Source organism: Siniperca chuatsi, linkage group LG8 (genome assembly GCF_020085105.1).
Source record: "Siniperca chuatsi isolate FFG_IHB_CAS linkage group LG8, ASM2008510v1, whole genome shotgun sequence".
Lineage (NCBI taxonomy): Eukaryota > Metazoa > Chordata > Actinopteri > Centrarchiformes > Sinipercidae > Siniperca > Siniperca chuatsi.
Window position 1 is genome coordinate 5641395 of NC_058049.1, and position 20424 is coordinate 5661818.

The following is a 20424-nucleotide window of genomic DNA, read 5'->3' on the forward strand; positions in this document are numbered from 1 at the left end:
GCTTGCTTGTTTTTCCTCACTCCCTCACTCTTGTCAGCTAATCTCTGTGGGTAACCTTATCCCAACCCTTGAGTGGCTGCCCCCCCCCAAGCCTCAGAAACTGGACTGTGAAACAGCTCTCCCCATTCATAAAGCTCACTCTTGTCATGCTCGACCAGCGGCGTACTGCATTTCATGGATTCTTGCTGTTTTATCAATTTTATTTTACTTTTTCAAATCGAGTCAGGAGGCAATTTATAGGAGCACCGACTCTTAACTGATGGTGTGAAAATATATTTTGCAATCCAAATCTAAAGTCCTTCCTTTTAAAGGGTAATTTCACACAAATTGAAACAAATATCAATTTCTCAGCTGCTTCCAACAGTTCCTAGCCATGCAGATTGCTTTGATTTTAGCTGCTCAGGTTTTGATATTTTTGCCACCACATCATTACAATGAAGGTGAATGGAATTTACTTTGTGGTGCTCAAGGCATTGAAAGATTAAATTTCAAAAATTCAACAGCAAGTTGTAAGTGTCCCACTTACTCTGGATAATCCACAGAACACGCTGTCAACAACTAGAAGTACTTTTACTATATAGGGGTGTGGCAGAAATCTCACAGATAAAAAACTGGGCAAGTCAGACAGTCTAGAAGGCTAGATAACATGGCTAGATTATTTAGAAAATGTAAAAACATTTTTTTTTATACGTTGCATGAACCAACCCTTTAAGCCTCCAATTTTGTATACCTGTCTCCTTGTATTTGAATCACTTTATTCTCCACATGCAACAGTTGCACATGTTGTTTTCTCTGTGGAGTTGGTGCAGAAACTTCCACCGTTTAAAAATTAAACAGAGATAGATATGGATAAACATGGTAAAATGACAAGTGGGTCTTCAAAGGGGACGTGCAAGGCATAACCAATAAAGTCCTTTAATTTCAACAGAGAACTTAGGTCATTATAAATCCCTTTTTGTTAGACAAATTAGATAGCACAGAAAAGTATTTTATAAAGTCCATTTTGCTCTCTTTTGCGCCACATATTACTTTACATTTCTAGAATAATCTGTCCCTCTGACTCCTGACTGGCCAGCTGCCAAAGTGACTGGTAGTCCAGACAGATGCATGGCAGGACCGTCCAAAAATTGGCTTGTAGCCATTACTTATTTCCCATACTCTTAAGACTGATAAAATAATAAAAGTCCTCTTAAAAATCTGGGATCTTTCACTTTGCCATGAGCAGAGATACGTTTCCTCCTCCTTGTGACCCACAGGTGGCCACATCCAAGTCTGTTGCTGCGCTTTCTTTTCTCAGTTGTGGATTTACAGTCATGCTCCGAGAAGTTTGTCACAAACATGTGCTTAAGAGGTGATGAGTGGGTCCACAATGCTGGCTCTATCACAGTCAGTGTGGTAATTGCTGTTTATCATCCTGCCTTCTTTAAATCAGTTGTCGGGTGCCTTTATTTTGGACTTTAAGAGAAAACTTTATCGACGGTGAGCAGCAGCTATTGTAAGCCGTATTTGATCAAAGAGAGCCCAAAGCCTTGTATTTGTAAAGAAATCATCAAAGTATCTGTCTCGATAATTACTATTTTCTTTTTTTTTTTTCTGTGATTTTCCTCCCTTAGGCAGACAAGTCCAAATTAGTAATGCTTTAAATGACATTATACATCACTTGTGTTACAGGGATGATTAAAGTGCACTGTGGTTGACAGGATCAAACCTTCTTGCTAGGCAGACAGCCATGAATCACAGCTTGAACCCACATCAACCCACTTTATCCACATTTGTACTTGCAGACAACATAAATGATTTTGTGATTTAACTTGTCATTATAAATCATAAACACTAAGATATAGTCTTTTAAATAAAAGCCATAAATTCATATTTTTCCGGATAAATAATTGATTTCTGTTTATTTTGCTGTCTTGTTTGCCTTATGTTGATCAGCAGCTGGAGCTCTTAGTCAAACACTCCTTTTCATTTCAACTCACTACAGGAGGCCCTTTGAAATCCCCAACATGGGAAGCTATATATGTAATCATTTAGAATCATTTTGAATATCAATGGGGCAGGAATGCCGAGGATCCAGTTTTAATGGGACAATAAAGTCGAACCACAAAGGTTTTCTTTTTTTTTAATGGCAGCAGGGATGTGGGCTCACTTTACTGCTGCCAGCTCATAAACACATTCACACCTCTCTCTTTCATTTAAATGCGGGATAAATTATAGCACATTATTGAAAAAAATCGAGGTCGACAACAACCTGCATTTGAATGCTGTCTGGGAGAGCCGAGGCCAATCCACAAACCAGCAGCAGTTTAAAAAGCACAAATAACAGAGAGAAACAAGCAGTTTCTGTAGCTGTTACAACACAGAAACAATGTAATAATAATAATTATTATTCTAACATTATTATAGTGGCCTTAAAGTACTAAAAACTAAAACTAAAGTTATAGTTTGACGTACAAAATAAGTTAAATGAAAACTTGGTCTGATGAATCGCATAAATAAACAAAAAAGTATATATCTTCCCATGCCTCCAATTAGACGTAGATATTTTAATCGGGTTGTCTTTGTCCACATCTGAATACCAATTAACTCCTTTCCCAACCTTACTTTAGGAAAAAATCTGACTTTAAAGAAAGAAAAAGAAGGAAAAAAAAAACAAAGCAAACAGCAGTTCATCTCCTTGTTCTTGTTCTCCTCTGCGCAACACTTTGCCCACCGAGAGGAAAAACCCCTCTCCAAGCTGATGGTCTCTCCAAGATTACCCTATCAGGTGCAAACCGCTGACATGTTTCCACCCACCAACAACAAAAAAGCCTCTCTGTGCCCAAATCTCAAGCCGCAGTCGCACAAACACCACTGACAGGCACTGCTGCGCCATCATCAGCCCCCAAACCTCTCCAGGGATCCGCCGCTGCTGCTGCTGCCGCTGCGATTTCCACACTACTTTTTTGAAAAACGTAACTTTTTTGAATGCCTGGATAAGTTTGTTTGCCCGCTTTAGCGACTTATTTTTGGTGGAAATGCGTTTTATTATCCACCGCTTTTCCCTTTTCCACCGCAGCACTTGGTAGAATAAAATGACCCATGCAAGGTGTAGAAATCCCCCGCAGGTACGGACGGAATTGAGGAGCCTGTGATCTCTGGAGCAGAAGGATTGGGATTGTGGAGAAACTTGGCTATAGGTGCGCAAAACTCGGAGGATAATTGTTTGAGCGAAGGGATTTTTGAAGAGGTTGAATTCTGAATCCTTTCCACACTTTGCACCGATTTACGGAGACGTTGCCGGATTTCGGGCAGTGGAGGAGACTGATTTTAGACAAAATAATCTTCTGGATAATTCCCCCCAACAAGGAAGCACCTAATGTTGCACCCCGTGACTCTGCTGCTGCTTTCCAGTGATATACCCTTACACTGGGATTCAATCTCCTACTTACCCCCGGAGTTGTGTGCGTAAAGGACGCGCAGGGGAGCGAAAGCGAGAGAGAGGGGGGCGATTTCGCCAACCTTTCCTGGGGCTCTAAATCTGTGGAAGCAGGTGTATATCAGGTGTATTTCTGCAAGTCAAGATGTCTCTGCTGCCTTCGAGGTTCATATACGTGTAAGTGTTCCACATCCCCGTTTGCCTTTTGCACATAAAATCATGCATTCTTACCAATAGAAGTCGCCAAAAGCTTCATTTTTGCGCATTGCTTTCATCCAGGTAGGCTGCGTTTATTCTTAATGTAATTGCCTGTGTGATTCACTCCCCTCCTCTCATCTCTCTCCCTCTCTCCACATAGGTGTTTACATTTTCTGGTACTCTATTTCCAGCTACAGGTATGTTTACTCTCACGTTCAACTCCTTTTTGTGTGTATGTGTTTGCATGTCACTGTGCACCTTTTTAATGTGAATAATGCCGACGATGGGTAGAGGGTATTTTCAGGGTGGTCCCTACAATATTTAACGCAGGTTGGCCTTGCTTTAATTAAATCCATATTAATTAATATTAATTACGGCCCCTGAAGGGGAAAAAAATCGGCCGATAATTTTAGAACCAAAGCATGTATATGCGAAAAATAAATTATAAAAATCAAACAAGGATATTGAAAAAGGGGGGGAAATAAAGTGCAATACTTAGATACAGGAGATTATAGACATATTATAGTGATATACAATGAAAAAACGGACCATAAATGTATGAAAATGTAACCAAACTGTAAAGACACTACACTTATCTGCATTAATATTATAGCAGCATCATCGCGATACGATTTAGGAGATACAAATGCAATTATTGCAATAGAGTCCCTATAAAATGACTAATGCAGAAAGACTATAACCTCATGTAGTGATAAAGAAATATCATAGGGAATTCGGCATTGGGGAAACTCTAACCTGAAGCATATCAGCTGTTTTGTACCCAGACTAATCTACTAATATTTTCAATTAATACTATCAATCTGGAAAAAATAAATTCAAACCTGTTGTTTTTAATCTGGAGTTCAAGTAGCAGTTTCAGTATTTTACAACAGAATTGTGTAATAAATATTTTGATCCCTGGGGTTAAAAGTTGTTCTTTGAACAGATGGGCTCGTTTGGCGCGTGTTGCCTCAGTTTTTATTAGTTGCGTCTCACTTTGAACAGTAATGATTTACAGGCATCCATTCACCTAATTGCGCTCTATGATTCAGATAAGATGCTAAGAGCACGCTCCTTCACTCATAAAGATATCTGATCAATTTATTGGCATGACGTGTTTGATCATAATACACCACGTGCTGTTGTTTTGAATTAATTTCTCAGTGTTGTTATGATCTTCAATGTTAAAACAGGATAGGCTGATTAACAAAGAGCAGGTTAGGTTTTTAGCTCACATCCACTTCTGGGATGCATTTTCTTCCACACAAGCATCAGACAGTTAGCATTATGAGTGTAGTTGTTATGTAATTATATCTTTAACAGATTACAGAAAATATAAAAAATGTTGTTAGAGAAAACTGAATCATAACAAGGGGAGTTAACAGTTGACCTTTAGGGACAAATAAAACCCTGCAGGAGGAAACGTTTGTTTGTAAACTATATAAAATACATTTTATTGGTTGCACAATTCTAGTGTTTTACTACAAGGTTTTTTCATTTAGGGCTGCTAGGCTCACCTTGTCCCAGTCAGGGAGCCATTAGCTCTCAGGGACAAAATAACAGGTCTAACTCCTGGAGTAAATTTTCTGATCCAGGATTTTTATAAGAACTTTCCCAGAGACAAAATATAAAACCGGAAAACCCCCAAAACTAGAAACTGCTTTGTTATGCAAGTCTGTGTGCTCTGATTATTCCAACAGAGCTGGCACAAACAAAGCTATAGTGTCGACTGACCACTCCTCACATGTTAAGACAAGATGACGTTCATGAAGAATGTCAGCCAACAGACTTATGAGGTGGACTGATTAATTATATTTTATGTTTTTTTTTTTTTACATTTTAATATGTGATTTGCATGTTTGTTGTGGTTTAGAAAAAGTCACATTAGATAAAGGCATTTATCAAACAAAGGAAATGGATTGTGGCTCTGAGTGCTTTCAGGCTGATGATCAAAGAAAGGAAAATGCAGGAATATCCCTTTAATGCCATCCTGTCACCATGCCTCTCCTGTTGTTGGCCCAATCTGATTCTCGGCACTGCTATGTGTAGCTAATGGCTCTAACATGTCATGCTGTGGTTGTGATTTCATGAGGAAAAACAACAGAAGCAACCACAGTTGGAAGTAAACTTTGAATGCACTGCCAACATGAGAGAGTGTGCCTTTCCCTATTTGTGTGTGTGACCCTGTCTGTGTGTGTCAAGCAGATAGCAAGGTGTATCTTAGATGGATGCGACAACTAAGCTTCCTGGGTGAAGATGAGCGCCAGACTTTTGAAGTTTCAACCATATCCGTTTTCATGCTGTGTCTTTGAAGAAAGGAGACAGCGTGATAAAAAACTGTTGTCACTAGTGTTCACCTCAGCCATGTGCTTAGGCTTGCCTTTCCCTTGACGTAAAATGCAACTGTCTACCAAACACACCTTTATGTTTGTTTAGAGATGGGGAGATTTGGGATAAATCCTATAGCAGCCCAGTTAGGCCACCTTTTGTTGTGTGTTCGTTTTTCTTTTCTTGCTTGTCAGCTTTGAGGTTCATTTTGAGAGAGAGTTGACAACAGATGATGCTGATGTTTGACTTTTGAAATAAATGCATCATTTTCAACAGCAAAGTTCCAGAAGAACTTTGCTGTTGCGTAAATGTTTATTTTTAAATCAGCATGTATTTAGTGGTAATCCAGCTTCCCTCTTTTTTTGTGAAGTGCAGTCATACAATTTGAGTGCTACTATGACGTCTTGTTCCTTGGATGAAAAGTCTTGTAGGTGACACTTTTTTCTTTGTTTGTTCAGCCGTTGTACCTACTGCTGCTCATGCTAACTGCTCAGCTCTTAAATGCATACTTTTCTGGAGTTGTCCTTGGGAACACCTACTAGGCACCAAATGTTTAGAGCATCAAATGCGAAAGCTTCCATGAGTAGTACTCTCTGTTGGGAGCCAAAATAAAAAAGCTCCATTGTTGTTAACATAGCTTATTCAACATCCCTTTAATTTCAATATACAGTAAATGCAGTTTTTCATGTTTTGTCTGTATGCATTTATTAATATAAGTTATGAGGAAGTTAACACAGATGTGCATTGCCCTAAACGTCTCACACAGGTGTGTTGAAAATGACAAATCCTTGAATAAGTTGCATCAGTTCCATGATCTGATGGAAATGTGCCTCTTCATGCAGTAAAAACGTAAATGCCTTGGTTGAGTCCTGCTTGTCCTCGTCCTGGGTGAGTTTATAGGATTAAGGAACTGGTTGAGGGTTATTTTTTAGGGCTCCAGAAAGTACTGGTCGTGATTAATTTTTTGAATTTTTTTTTTCTTGAATGTATTTATTAGAGGACAATGTTTGTCATGGCTGTGCAGTTGTTTCATGCAGGTTGTGTTGCATGTTGGAATACTTACTTGGAGCAAATGTGTCTAGAAAAAAAAGTGGTTGGGCTGGAAACTATAATGAACCATGGGGCCATAGCTAATTTGGATACCTTTGCTTTGAGAAAAAATTAGTATCCGTGAGAGAAATGCATACTCTGCTACTCTCAAGAGATACTGGTTATAAAAAATTATTTCCCCAATAAAAATCTGGTTAGACATGTAGTAAAGTCATCATAATTTTTAAGTTTTGATGCCTTGAAGTGAATATTAACACCACAAATTTGTTGCATCAATAGGTAATGCATTTTGATTTCCAGCCTCTCATTTTCTACGCTGCCCGATGCCAAAAGTAACATTATGGGCGTGTTTCCTAAATGTCAAGATACAGAAGCTGTGTCCCAGTTCAGGGGCTGGATCCTCCGAGGTCCACATTTTTAGCCTGAATACGTCATAATGAGCCAACAAGTCCTTCCTCTTTAAAAAGCTTGTCCAAATGTGGCAGAGAAATGCTGCTTAATGCTATATCTTTCAATCTATTGGGCATTTGAGAGTCCTTGTGAAAAAAAGTGGCAGTTTTTGACATTAGAAGTTGATGTCCAAACTTTTGGTGGACGGCATAGATTCAACCTGAAGGATTCATCTTCGTGGATGGTGTTCTTCAAGTGATTAGGCACCTGAATTGGGGCACAACTTGTATGACACCTGGTTCATAAGAGCCATGTTAGGAACCTCGATAAGATTTTCTCTCAGATTTGCAGAAGCTGTTAATTTTTCCTCTCTGTGTTTAAGGTTTTGTTCTTCTGAGGCCACGATTTCCCATCATGTTTGCTACATGTCATTAATTTACTGAAGTAAGAATAACAAGGACTCTGGGTATGTAATGTGTATATAATTAGCCACCTGAGAACAGCCACATAAAAATCCATTACTGTGCAATTACCAAACCATACAGCTGGGGAAATGGGATCTTGGCGTGAACTGAGATTCCAGGGCTTCTGAAAGTATACGTTTCCTCTCGCTCTTCCACATGTTGGGTGACACAGTTGCTTTTCTGACATGCTGTCGAAGATTTCCTATGTCAGGTCTAAGGTGACTCGTAAACAGCCGGCTAGTGAATTCTGAAAGGTGGATTTGGACAATTTGATTCAAAAGTCCTCGAACAAGAGTGTTTTTGTTGTTCAAGGTGCCTCTTGCCATCTCTCAGTCTTGTCTTCCGCCTGCTGCGTTTCCTAATTTATGGACCCTACTTCGCCTGCAGGCAGATATTTGTTTGATGATAGTGCAACAGGTCTGGATGCTTCAGGTGTATAATTGCTAGTGGCATGCTTGCTTGTGGAAATGGAGTACAGGTTTCTCAATATCGCCCGGGGCACATAGTATACTGCTGTCTCAATACAAAGCAACAGAAGGTTGCACTATAGGTTTTGCACTTGTTCTGTGGGATTTTTCCTCAAACGGTGACTTCATTAACACATCTTGTAGCATAGTTATCAGCTTGTAAATGCAATGCATATAAAATGTGCCAGTTGAAAGCGAGAAGAGAAACATTAAAAAGCCACAATTTCCAGGTTGGTATCTGAGTTTTTAGCCCCTGAAGCACAATTTTTTGACACAGGGCCCATAAAAGCAACAGCACACATTACTATCAACACCTGTGCCGTGACGATATCTCACTGTCTGTCTTTCCCTCTTTCTATGTTTCTTCATCTTCTGTCTCTCTCTCTCTCTCTCTCTCTCTCTCTCTCTGTTTCCTCCTGTCTCACACCTTTGCAGGAGTCCCAGCAGAGCTCTGCTGATTTCAGGTTTTACATCGAGAACCACACGAGGAACCCGGACGATCTCAGCCGGAAACAGGTCCGGATCTATCAGCTCTACAGCAGAACCACAGGAAAACACGTGCAGATCTTGGGGAAGAAAATCAATGCCAATGGAGATGATGGGGGCAAGTATGGTATGGGAGAACTCCTGTGCATCTCACCTGACACTTTAGCTAGTTTGTTAAAACAGGATGAAAAATTACCACCACCTACTAGCCAGATTTAGCTGCTTCTTGAGATTGAGTTTCTCACTCCTTCAGCCACTCTGGCTGTTTACTACCCATTGTTTGGAGGTGATTTTCCAAGCTCTGTGTTTGGCTTGAGCAAAGTGGAAGGTGACTTTTGTAAGCCACCAACTACTGGTTGGGGTGTCTGGAAACATTATAAAATTGCTGACCTTGTAATGGATGTTTACAGCAGCATTTGGGTATCCATAGCAAGTCTATTTTTATCTTGATAGATTTATAGGTCAACCTTGTGAATTTCTGCCAGAATGCCTAATATGGACCAAAACTGACTTGTCGGTTTGCTATTCTGCAAAATGTTCTTTATTGTTGGTTTTTGAGTTTTAGGTTATGAGCTTTTAAAGCCATGTACGATCCAATCCTGTGGCATTACCCAACTTTATTGTCTCTTAGTGTTGAAACAAACTTATCAGAAAATGTAGGTGTTTTTCGCAAGGACTGAGACTGTCCATATTGGGAAGTGTAAATCTGTGACATCTTAACATTGTATTGTCCTTGAACTTGAAAGGGCAAGTAAAAGTTATATGTATAATCTTCACTACACAGTGGTTTGCAATGGGCATTGTCACATTTAATGTTGGATATGGGCAACCAGGGTGATTTGGTTCAGTCTAGCAGTGTGAAAGTCTTTCATGCCAACTTGAAAATGTCAAGCATTAAGCACACATATGTCAAAAAGCATTTGGCAGATTTAGTCTTAACATGTTGAAATTAGCATTTTCAGATACAATTTTATGCTTCTATCAACCTTAAACATATTCTCTTTGCTTTCTGTGTGGACTTGTTCACAATTACAAATCAAAACAAATGTGGTGGATGAGTAAATTGATGGTCAGTGAAGCACTCTTTGATGCAGTGGCACAAAAATAAGGCAGCAGGACTTGTGTTGTGCTTTCCTGCAGCTATTTTGCTCATAACAGCTGACTCACGGCTCGAAAATTGCTGGTCTTGAATGCCTCTGAGTGAGTGTGTTCAGTCACAGATGCGCCGAGGCGAAGTTTCCTCACTGCTTGTTAGAGCTTGAGTGGAAGCAGATCCAATTTTTCCCATGAGGCCTTGCCAATTCTACCCTCCGCCCCTCCTCCTCCTCCTCCTTCTCCTGTCCCCCACCTCCCCCACTTCCTCCTCCTCCCCATCCAGCTGCAGTACCTGGCACCTGTGAACTCCTTTGCACTCACTAATAATGCTCAGGAAGATACTCTCCTTTCTCTAATCCACTCTCAGTCACTGCAGCTTCACGGCGGAGGGCCACAAACCACCACAGAAGAAATATATTGCTTCGATGTAGAGCTTTATTACCACTAAGTCCTTATCAGTGCAGCCAAAGTGCGGGCTATATCATTCTTCTTAGGTATTAGCGTAGCATATTCATTACTTTTAAGAGACTAGAACAATCCTTTTCCAGAACAATCCATTGTAAATGATGCCTGTTGGCCACTCAGAGTGATGGTGGGTCACTGCAAAGGCTTTTAAACTGCAACTAACGCTGCAATGTGGAATTAAAGCAGGAGTCTTCAACTTTTTTGACAGGTGACCCCATGCTGAGGTCAATAAATGCCTGTGGCCCCACATTCCTCATATTGCACCAAGAAAGAAAACATTGCACGGGTTGAGAAGTCACTGGCAGTGGGATTTAATGTTAAAATATTTGATCAGATACTCTAAAACTTATGTCAGATTTTGCATTTTTGCCCTTTTATATATAAACTATGGCCACCAATAAAGTCTTGAGTCTGAGATGCCCAGAATACCCAGAGTTAATATACAAAACGTCATAGTGACCACTCACTGACTCAAAGATACTTGCTTGTGGATGCTATTAAAGTCACCCAACATGTTATTTCACCATCAGCCGAGGAAAGCTTGTAACACTCCTGCACTCAGAGGGCTTCCAATAGATTACTGTTCATACATTTACAGATGTAGCAAAAATAGGGTTTGGACAGGGTCACAGACAAAGGATAACTTACAGTAGGGAACGAAATATTGTTTTATCTGATGTTCTGGATTAAGGCTTCATACTTGAGGTTGAATTTTGGGTCTCCATGCAAAACCAAAAAAAGAGTGAGAAAGCCAAAGTGTTGTCAAATGACTCCTGATTTGACTTGCAGAGCTGAAATATCTTTTTAAACATCATTTAATTCATATACAAACCAGTGTTGTTGGATTTTATTCCTTCTCAAGGACCCCAAAAAGGTCCAGACTGATCTTTCCAGTGATAAAGAAGTCAGAAATGTTGTTCTTTAGTTCCCAAATAAGACGTACAGACAGAAATCTCTCGAAACAAGCGAATGAATAACTTCTACCTTCCCTTAGTTTCACCTTTGAGAGAGGTTTCCTTCTTCCCACTTTCCTCCCAAGGTTGGATTTTTTTGGGGGTTACTTCTGCCCTCGAGCCCGTCCCATCCCCTTCGCCTATTCTTCCTCTGCTCCCTTGAGCGCTACTGAATGGCCCTGTGTGTTAAACAAATGGATCATCTTAACTTTTTGATTGAGTGAGCACGGACTAAAGGGAACTTGAAACCTAATCCTGAGGGGCACATAACCGCTCCACAAATGTTTGGCAGATCTCTTTGCTGATCGAGGGGCAAGCAAAGACAAAGGTGACCTCGCAGGGGTTAACATTTGGGATGGGGAGGGGGGGATAAAAGAGCCACCGGGATGCGTCTCGAGAGTGGATTACTGCTGTGTCTGGTTGAAGTGACGGTAGCATTGTTGGTGCATATATGGTATTGTATAAAGTTATACACTTAATATACCTTTAAAAGACTTAAATTATTGGCACTGGAGACCCATAATCATCAGACTATTCATCTCTTTTTGTTCCCTTTTTGTTAGAAAACAGGTTAAAACATCATATTTTTCCACATTCACGGAAAAATTATGCTCTCGCAATGTTTGCAGTGTGCGCCAAGTCAATTTATTTATATAGCCCAAAACCACAAATTTATATGTTCTGGATCTTACAGAATTTTGTTGGTTTGTGATTTTCAACTATTTATATCAGTTATGTCCTGTAATCCTTGATGTGATGAAAGGGAATTTAATCTCTGGTACAACTAATATTGGCGGTTGACTGATTTTTGGTGGTGTATATGATGAAAAATGACAACGTCTTCATGAAATATCAACTTAAACACCCTAAAATACTGTAAACAATTTCATTAGTGAACATTGTGTTTTCTTTAAATGGCTCAGTGCTTGACAAAGTTCTGTGTTATACCCTCGATTGTAGAGCCTTCAGCTTGTAGGGTTAATTTACAGGACTGGGAATTAAATGTGATTAAAAAACATTTATTTGAAGAGTGCTGAAAAACGTACAGGAGCCCAGGCACTGTCAACCATATAAGTGAGAAAAACACACCAGATTTTTGTTCCTGTTTTGTGAGTGGAAAGACTTTCATGCCCTTAACAGAGTCTACCTTTTCTTTTCTTTCCAGCTCTTCTTGTTGTTGAGACAGAAACCTTCGGGAGCCACATTCGAATAAAAGGAAAAGAGAGCGAACATTACATTTGCATGAACGAGAAGGGCAAAATAGTTGGAAGGGTGAGTATCTCTTGGTTTTCATTTTAGGAATATTATAAAAACGACTGCTCCTTTAGTAAAAGTTTAATATTTTCATGAATAAATTGCCACTTTTTAATATCAAAATGAATATTTTAAATGGAGCTCTTAATCCAGGCTGAATTGAACACAACCTCAGATCTGCTTTCTCCTGCTGTTTTTGTACACCCTAACAAAACCCCTTTGATAACTCACAGCCCTTCTTCCATTACGTAATCGGTCTACTCCTTTGACACTCGATCAGTCAATTACGGACTGCAATCACCACAATGCATTGAGAGACTAATGGTCACTTAGGAGGAATGCCATTGCAATTATATCACTTAGTCACACCAGGTGGCCTCAAGCGCGGGATGACTGCATGTGAATCTGCAGACAACCGCTTCGATATGGAAAAGAAGTTAATATCTGAAAAACGTACACTGTGGAGGCACACGTGTGATTTTGTTGCATTAATAACTCATGCTGTCAGCATCAGTGGGGCTGCAGTAATTCACACAAGTTTTCACTCTCTCATCATGGTCATCTGTTAGAAACAAGCATTTTGAGTTTTAGTTGCTGGGGCCTCTTTGACTTCCTCCTTTAAACCACTGTAGGATTATTTAAAAAATCGGATAAAATGAGATTTAAATTATTGATTGTTGATGGCTGTCAGCTTGCTTAATGATAAAAATAAATTGTACTGTAAATCACAGAAATGTGGACATATTCAGTTAAACTTCTCAGTGTTGGTGTCAAGATTTTTAAAGGGTCTTTTCACCCTAATTTTAGAAAAACATATTTGTTGACTTACCCCCATTGCTATGTAGACACACAGAAAGTTTCATTGTTATGGGCCCAGCTTTTGAGATATCTGTCTCTGAGATTTTTTATCTTGGACAATCTTTCAGACCGCACTGTGAACAGTTTTCGGTGGAACTACTTTCTTCCGAAACAAACGTCTCCATGAAATCTGTTCACAGTGAGGTGCAATCTTAATAAAGAACCGTATTTTGTTGCAGAATTGCACGACATCTAAGGTTTATCATTGCAAAGATATGCTAGTGACCATAGATTTCCATCAGTTTTTAACATTTGTATATTTGAATCACTTTATTAATCACTTTAATATTGCAAAAACAGTAACTCAACACCAGCATGTTTTTGAAAAAATATGAAGCCAGGTCTTCATTTTCATGAATATATAGCTCAATATCTTAAACCAATAGTTCAATGTTTTCAGAAATTCCCTTTCTTGCGGATATTTAGATAAGAAGATTGATACCACTCTTTTATCTTTCTGTTAATTATGAAGCTATACAGGCCAGTCTTTCCAGTGTTTATGCTAAGTTAAGCTAAGTGTCTCCTGGCTCTAGCTACATATGTAATCTACAGACATGGAATTGATATGATATTTCTCTAACTCTCTAATGCAAATAAGTGTATTACCCACAATGTCAAACTATTCCTTTAATATACAACTACTGTAATGTGGTCTGTGCCCAGAAAGTGAAATAAAGACTTTCCTCAGTTATTAAAAGACTGTGAAAAGGTACAACTAGACAGGAAGTAGTTTCCTATTACAATAGTGCAGTAGAGAGTAAAGGCGTGTAGGTAAGGGCACTAGTCATGTTAAAGTGAATACATTTACATTTAACCTTAGTTTAACTCTCAACATGCTGATAATTTTTTTTTACTGTAAGTAAAACAAAACTTAAGCCTTAAGTTTTTCTTTTCAATCATGATTCAAACCTCATGCTGTCCTTCAATGACATTTTACTTGCCTTAATGTATCTGTTAGCTAACCGTTTCAATGTTACAAACCTGTGAAAATTAGATATTTGCCTTGTTATCACAGTGAAGGAAAATTCTCACCACATAACCAGCATTTTAGACTTTATACTATTTTAAACCAAACTGGAAAATCTAAAACTACAACAAAAAAGCGAACCATTCTGATCCCGAAAAGAGGTCATGCTACCGTGTTAATAATTAATTAATGTCCTATTTTTTTTCCTTCTTTCAGCCCGATGGAAGGAAGCAGGAGTGCGTCTTTGTCGAGGAATTCCTGGAGAACAACTACACGGCTCTTGTGTCGGCCAAGTACAAAGGATGGTACCTCGGCTTCAACAGGAAGGGTCGGCCCAAGAAAGGCTCGCGGACCACACAGAGGCAACAGGAAGTCCACTTCATGAAGCGCCAGCCGAGGGGCAGAGTAGACCCGCTGGAGGAGTTTCGTTTCACCACTGTAACTAAGCGGACACGAAGGGCTCGGCGATTAAAACCCAACTCCAAGAGGAACTGATGGGACCAGTGGGACAGCACTAATTTTCCTCGGGGGAAAAAAAACTATATCTGAAAATCTCAAGCTTCTTGTCTTAAAAGAATCACCTTAAAGACTTCATTTCTGTAAAAGAAAGACAGACAAAAAGAACAAAAAAAGTCAAAGATGTTTTATTTTTGTATTTCAGGATGACTGAATATTTCTTAACTCTTGGATTCTTCTGGGTTGATGTCACTGTGCTAACGTGTCTGTCATGTTATTTATACTGGATAAACTAAAGGACCTCTGAGAGAATTCCTGTCGCCGTCGTCCTCAGCTACGTTTGAACTGCAAGCTGAAGGCATGCTTTCTTTTTGACAATGGGGGCTGAACCAGGAGCTGACGCAATGTTATAATAAAAATCAGCCAACTAGAGATTTATTGGAATACCTGTCGGTTTTTGTTTGTGTTGCCCCTGACAACGTGGATCCCATACTTTCCACTGGAATCAGACACCATGGAGATGAAACGGAGAGAGGTGGCAGTCGCAGGTGACACTGTGCTGCCAGGATAACTGTGTAGTTTTGAGTGCAATATTTTACAGGTCTCTCTCTTTCTCTTCCTCTTTTTTGCCATATGTCTCTCAACCTCAGCTTCACTCGTGGCTCCTGGAATGCGCTGAACCCTCCGAGTACTGTGTGTGATTTCCTTGACATTTCCATGCAGCCTGTTATTCAGCTAAAACACGACATGCTTTGACTAGTCAGGCACCAGCCATGGCTTAAGTCTTGTTTAAACACACAAAAAAACACAATACAAACAAAAATATAACAGCTGATGTGATTCATAATTCCACAAAGTCTTCCAGCTTCATCACATTGAGGAGACGGATGTTAATCCCTTTCGTCTCCCCTTGGTCTCGCTTTTTAACAGCTCTTCCTCACATGTTAAAGTTGTTCCAGAAAAGGATGCCTTGATTCTTTGACTGTGAGCTAGCTAATATTTTGGGGTTGGTGATGAAGACTTCCTCTACCTCCTTGTTCTTTTTGTTTATCTTTACCTAGTCTGACTGTCTGTGTTCAGTTAATCTCAAGAAGCTTTCAGTTGACGCTGAGCTGAACTGAGCTCTTCTTTTTTTTTTCTTCCAAAATCATCTTTTGACTGTGAGCTCATCTTCGCTCCTTTCTCAAAGATGCTTTTGGGAAAGCTTATCCCTGTGCTTGTTTGTCAGATCAGTGATCCACAGACAGGAATACTGTAGCTCTGACCAACCCTGATCACTTCATAAATCCACATTTGACAATTAAGACGACTTCTCAGATGACCAACTTGTCTAGGATTCTGGGAACATTTTCAGCAACATGAGTTTGTGTCTGAATCCTAAAGGGTAAAGTGCTTCTGTCATTCCTTCTCTCACTGACGTCAAACTCCAGCCCCTTTTCACCAGTAGTATGTATTCACCTGTCTCCTGGTAGGTTTTTGTATGAGTTGCTACTAACAACATGACACATTTATGATTTTTTTTAAAAACAAATGTAAGCAAAAATAATTTTATGACTATTATTAAGATATTTATTGCCTCCCTTTGTAAATAAAATGTGATGAGTTTTATTTGGCCTCTGTTAATAAAATGAGGACTATATTTTAAAAAAAGACTAGAATTATATGTCTTTGTTTCACTGAAGAAAGGTAAAAGCGCCTTTATGTCCCGGTTTAGACAGAATTTTATGATGTGCAGGTTGAATATCATATTGCCTAAAAGAGAAATGCAGCAGGTAGCGATTGGTTGGACATAGAGTACATTCCCTTCTCTGCATACTGCCAAGGTATGCATTTTTATATACAAACCCAAAGTGTGAGGACTGCTTTTAAGGTCAGTGGTTTTTAAATTGAGAAAGGCCTATTGCAACATCTCTGAAGGCTTTTTATATCACTGAGAGTTCTCATTTGGGGCTTTTTTTAAACATCGATATCATTACATGATTATAAAAAGTATGTTGGCAAAAAAAGTAACATTTTATCTTTGCATGTGTTTTTTTTTCAGTGTCAAAAACTAAGAGACATGTATTAAACGAATGGGATTAAATATTGCATCATAAACCACATCACAGCTGTAGTGAGTGGCATAGAAGTCACAACACAAAAAATACAAAAAAAATCGAGAGTGTAGGAGATGATCTGACATTTACCTTTGCTAACCTTTGAGCACTTAAAATGCAACTTACTTTGATGTAAATGCTTTGTTTTTCAGACCAGTAAACATACAATATTTTAGACATATTTCCATCTTTTAAAAGCGCTAAAGGAATGTGGAGTAGCATGTCTTATAATGCTGTGTGCTGGAATGATGTTTACAGTAACCGTCAGACTGAAAGATGGCGGCTTTAAGGGAGAAAAAAATACTTTTGTTTAAATTCCAAGCGATGCTATCAGCCCCACACACACACACACACACACACTCTCCACTCCGGTAGTTACCTCCAACAGACCCACAAGTCCCCCATTCTGTCATGGGATTTGGGACGTCTGACCTGCTTTTAAAGGTGGAAACATAGGGCTTGATGTGTGACCCAGTAATTCACCATTAACATAATGGATCAGCACTGAAGATCCTGTTCATCTGGGGAGGGGAAGCAGTGAGAAAAGTAGCTGACATGACTTTCAAGGAATGTTTTATGTCCCTTCGTCATGTCATCATCTCTTTCAACTACTTATTATCTCCTCTGTACAAGAATGATGATATTATTGAGAGGAAAAAAAGATTTCCTGCAACAAGTAGCAACTGCAGACAAGGATATGTATTAAATGTGTCCCAGCAAGGTAACCCCTTGAAAAGATTAGAATTGCTAGAAATAAATACTTTTAGGGCACTGTTTCCCATATAAATTGCCAAAGGTTTCTCCTGTGCATCACTGTCTGCAGATATTTAGTGTTCTGAAGGAATTACAGTCAACCTTGTACATGGTCAAGGAATTTAATCAATACAACTTTTGAAACCATCCAGATTCTATTTACGTGAGCAAGAAGCTTTTTTTTTTCTCCGTTCACATACTTCAAACTTGACCAAGCACAGCCACATTGCATTTGGGTATATTGACATTTAAACGAGCGCCGATGGTTTCCAACATGTCGGCCGATTCGCAATAAGGAGACGACATTTTTGCATAAGCCTCCCGCTAGGCTTTTCTCTGACTCGACCTTTGATCATTGGAGGCTAGATGGTCTTGGAACTGGACCAATAACTTCAAAATGAAACATAGAATCCCCTTTTGCAAAGCCCAGCCCCTTTTAAAAGGAGGTGGAATCTTTAAATGCAGTCCTGCTTGCCAAGTAGTTTATATTCTATTATTAGAAAATCTCAGCACACTGAAACTGTGCACAATGGATACAGTATGACCAGAAAGCAGTGTCAATATAGAGAAAAATTTTGTGGTTATGCATAAGTTATACACATTTTAGTGGAACAACCAAAAGTGGTTCTTTGGCCTCGAAATCAGCAACCACACACTTAACAATTAGCCCTGTCAACAGAAATGTGTTCTGTTTGAGACATAAAACAAGTTTTGTCTCTCTGAATATTACTGAAATTGTCCCTCAAGGTCAGTGAAAAACAAAACTCCAACGCCAAACAAAATAGAGTTCAAGCTATAATATACCTTGTGCCATTAAATGGAGTTTCACGTCACGTCATTTACTGTCAAAACAAGATTGCTGCTACCGCCCTTCTAAACCACAGTCGACTGGTCGCCTTTTATGACTGTGAAATCCACAGGGGAAACACTCTATGATTCTCAAAGTATTTCTGAACACATGGCTAAGTTGTGTTTTTACAGGATTACAAATGTGCTTACTGTACATACAGTTTCTGGAAAGCCAGACCTCTTCTGTGTTCTCCTCATAACAACATGTCGTGTTATGAATAAGGGTCAAACTAAAGGTCAGTAGGCGTAAAGTGTCAGCCTTATTCCATCTTGTTGTTTTTTTAAATCTAATTTGGACCTAACGTTAAAGCCCCAATCCATAATGTGTTTGGTCATGTGAATAGAAAGTATGTTCATCTACATAACATTATTCAGATTTAGTTGTTCAGTGTTAATCGAGGTATCTAAGACCTACCTAAGACCTGTCAGTCAATTTAAGAGTGATGGCAGCTTCAAGTCTTGTGTTGCAAACTGGTTGGGTGACTTGTGCCTCGAAATAAAACTTTAAAGCGACAGTCACACCGATTTTACACATGAAGATCAGTTTATTTGTAGTGAGAAATACTACACAGCCTGACACAGTTTTGTGTCTTCTGTGGCTCTGCAGGGAGGTTTCTAAAGTCTGAGAAAATAACCCTAATGATGTCAATCAGGGTCATCTAAATTTAGCCTTGCGACTTCAAATTTTGAACAATTTCGCATTACAAAGTGGGAGTTTAAAAGACATAGGTGTTTACCAGGCAGAGAGAGTCAACAAAATATGCTATCAAGTTGGGAAAAATAATACACAGAGTTTGAAGCTTAACCCAATACAACGGAATATATGTCAGGATATCTCAACCTCGGCTGCTTCGGTTTTGACTGTTAAAATATGTCTTTCACTTTATGGCATTTATGGAAGTGCAATATTAAATTGGTTCAGTATTATAACCTTATCTGACAGCAATAACTTTCATGAAAGTCTACAGCTGCTGGAAATCCACCTACAATTGAGACAGTTTTGGGAAATTGCATCTGCACTGATATGTCCTTGGATTTGAAAGGTAAAGTGATGCTTCTGATCTACCAATCATAATTACACACATCCATGACACCTGATGAAGTAAGAGCAGGGGCAATAGTGGCAGCACAAGTAAAAGGCGTATAAACAGCAGTAGGTGTAGCAAATATATGGCAGTGACAGCAAAGTGAAATTTGAAATTCTGCAAACACCTTAAAACCTGAAAGCTTCTCACAACCAAGAAGTGACATGCGTAGAGTATGAAAAAAAAAATATTTTGGTCACATAGTCATACAAGTCACATACAAAAACCTCTGGCACAAAGATTGAATATTCATACTTTTGCATGTGAACACAAACCTTAAATCTTGGATTAACAAATTAATTTAGGATTGTATGCATGTTTTTCTTCAAATTCTCAGTTGAAGCGTTGTGCTTTTCATTTTGAATAGCATTGATAATTGTTTGTTTAGAATAAATAGGGTGTATAGAACAATGACAGCCACTACGACTGAACAGACAAAGAAAAGACAAGCAGAAACACTTCATACTTTAAGCTTCATACCACATGCTGTCTGATTAACAGTTTTCTGACATATAAAGTGCTTAAACACAGTGATCACATGGCACCAAAGATGGGGACAAAATAAAATACTTTTCGTATTATTTTCATTCACACCTTTGAATTATGACTTTTACCTGCTGCATTGTCCTGTCTGTTCGTTAATGTTGCAGGACGAAAAGGGACACATAGTGATGAACCAAAGAAACTACATGTAAACATACAGAAACACTTAATCTCTCTTTCACATGTACACAAACACACAGACACTCCAGTCAGGCCTTGTCCCAGCATCAACAGATGCCAGGTGACACA

The 20424-nt window shown here is 39.1% G+C and overlaps 1 protein-coding gene across 3 annotated transcripts; it reads left to right on the forward strand.

The window, feature by feature from the left end:
- Nucleotides 1–16499, forward strand: fgf24 (fibroblast growth factor 24). 3 transcript variants are annotated; one of them, XM_044204811.1, is made up of 5 exons: nt 1–3595; nt 3777–3813; nt 8751–8919; nt 12480–12586; nt 14610–16499. In XM_044204811.1, exons 1-5 carry the CDS (start codon nt 3564–3566, stop codon nt 14886–14888), a joined length of 624 nt encoding a protein of 207 aa, XP_044060746.1. In that variant the 5' UTR covers nt 1–3563; the 3' UTR covers nt 14889–16499. The 3 variants fall into 3 exon arrangements, with proteins under 3 accessions (XP_044060746.1, XP_044060744.1, XP_044060747.1); XM_044204809.1 differs by having other exon boundaries at nt 4–3595; nt 8751–8928; XM_044204812.1 differs by lacking the exons at nt 1–3595; nt 3777–3813 and adding an exon at nt 3862–6371 and having other exon boundaries at nt 8751–8928.
- Nucleotides 16500–20424: the final 3925 nt, after the last annotated feature.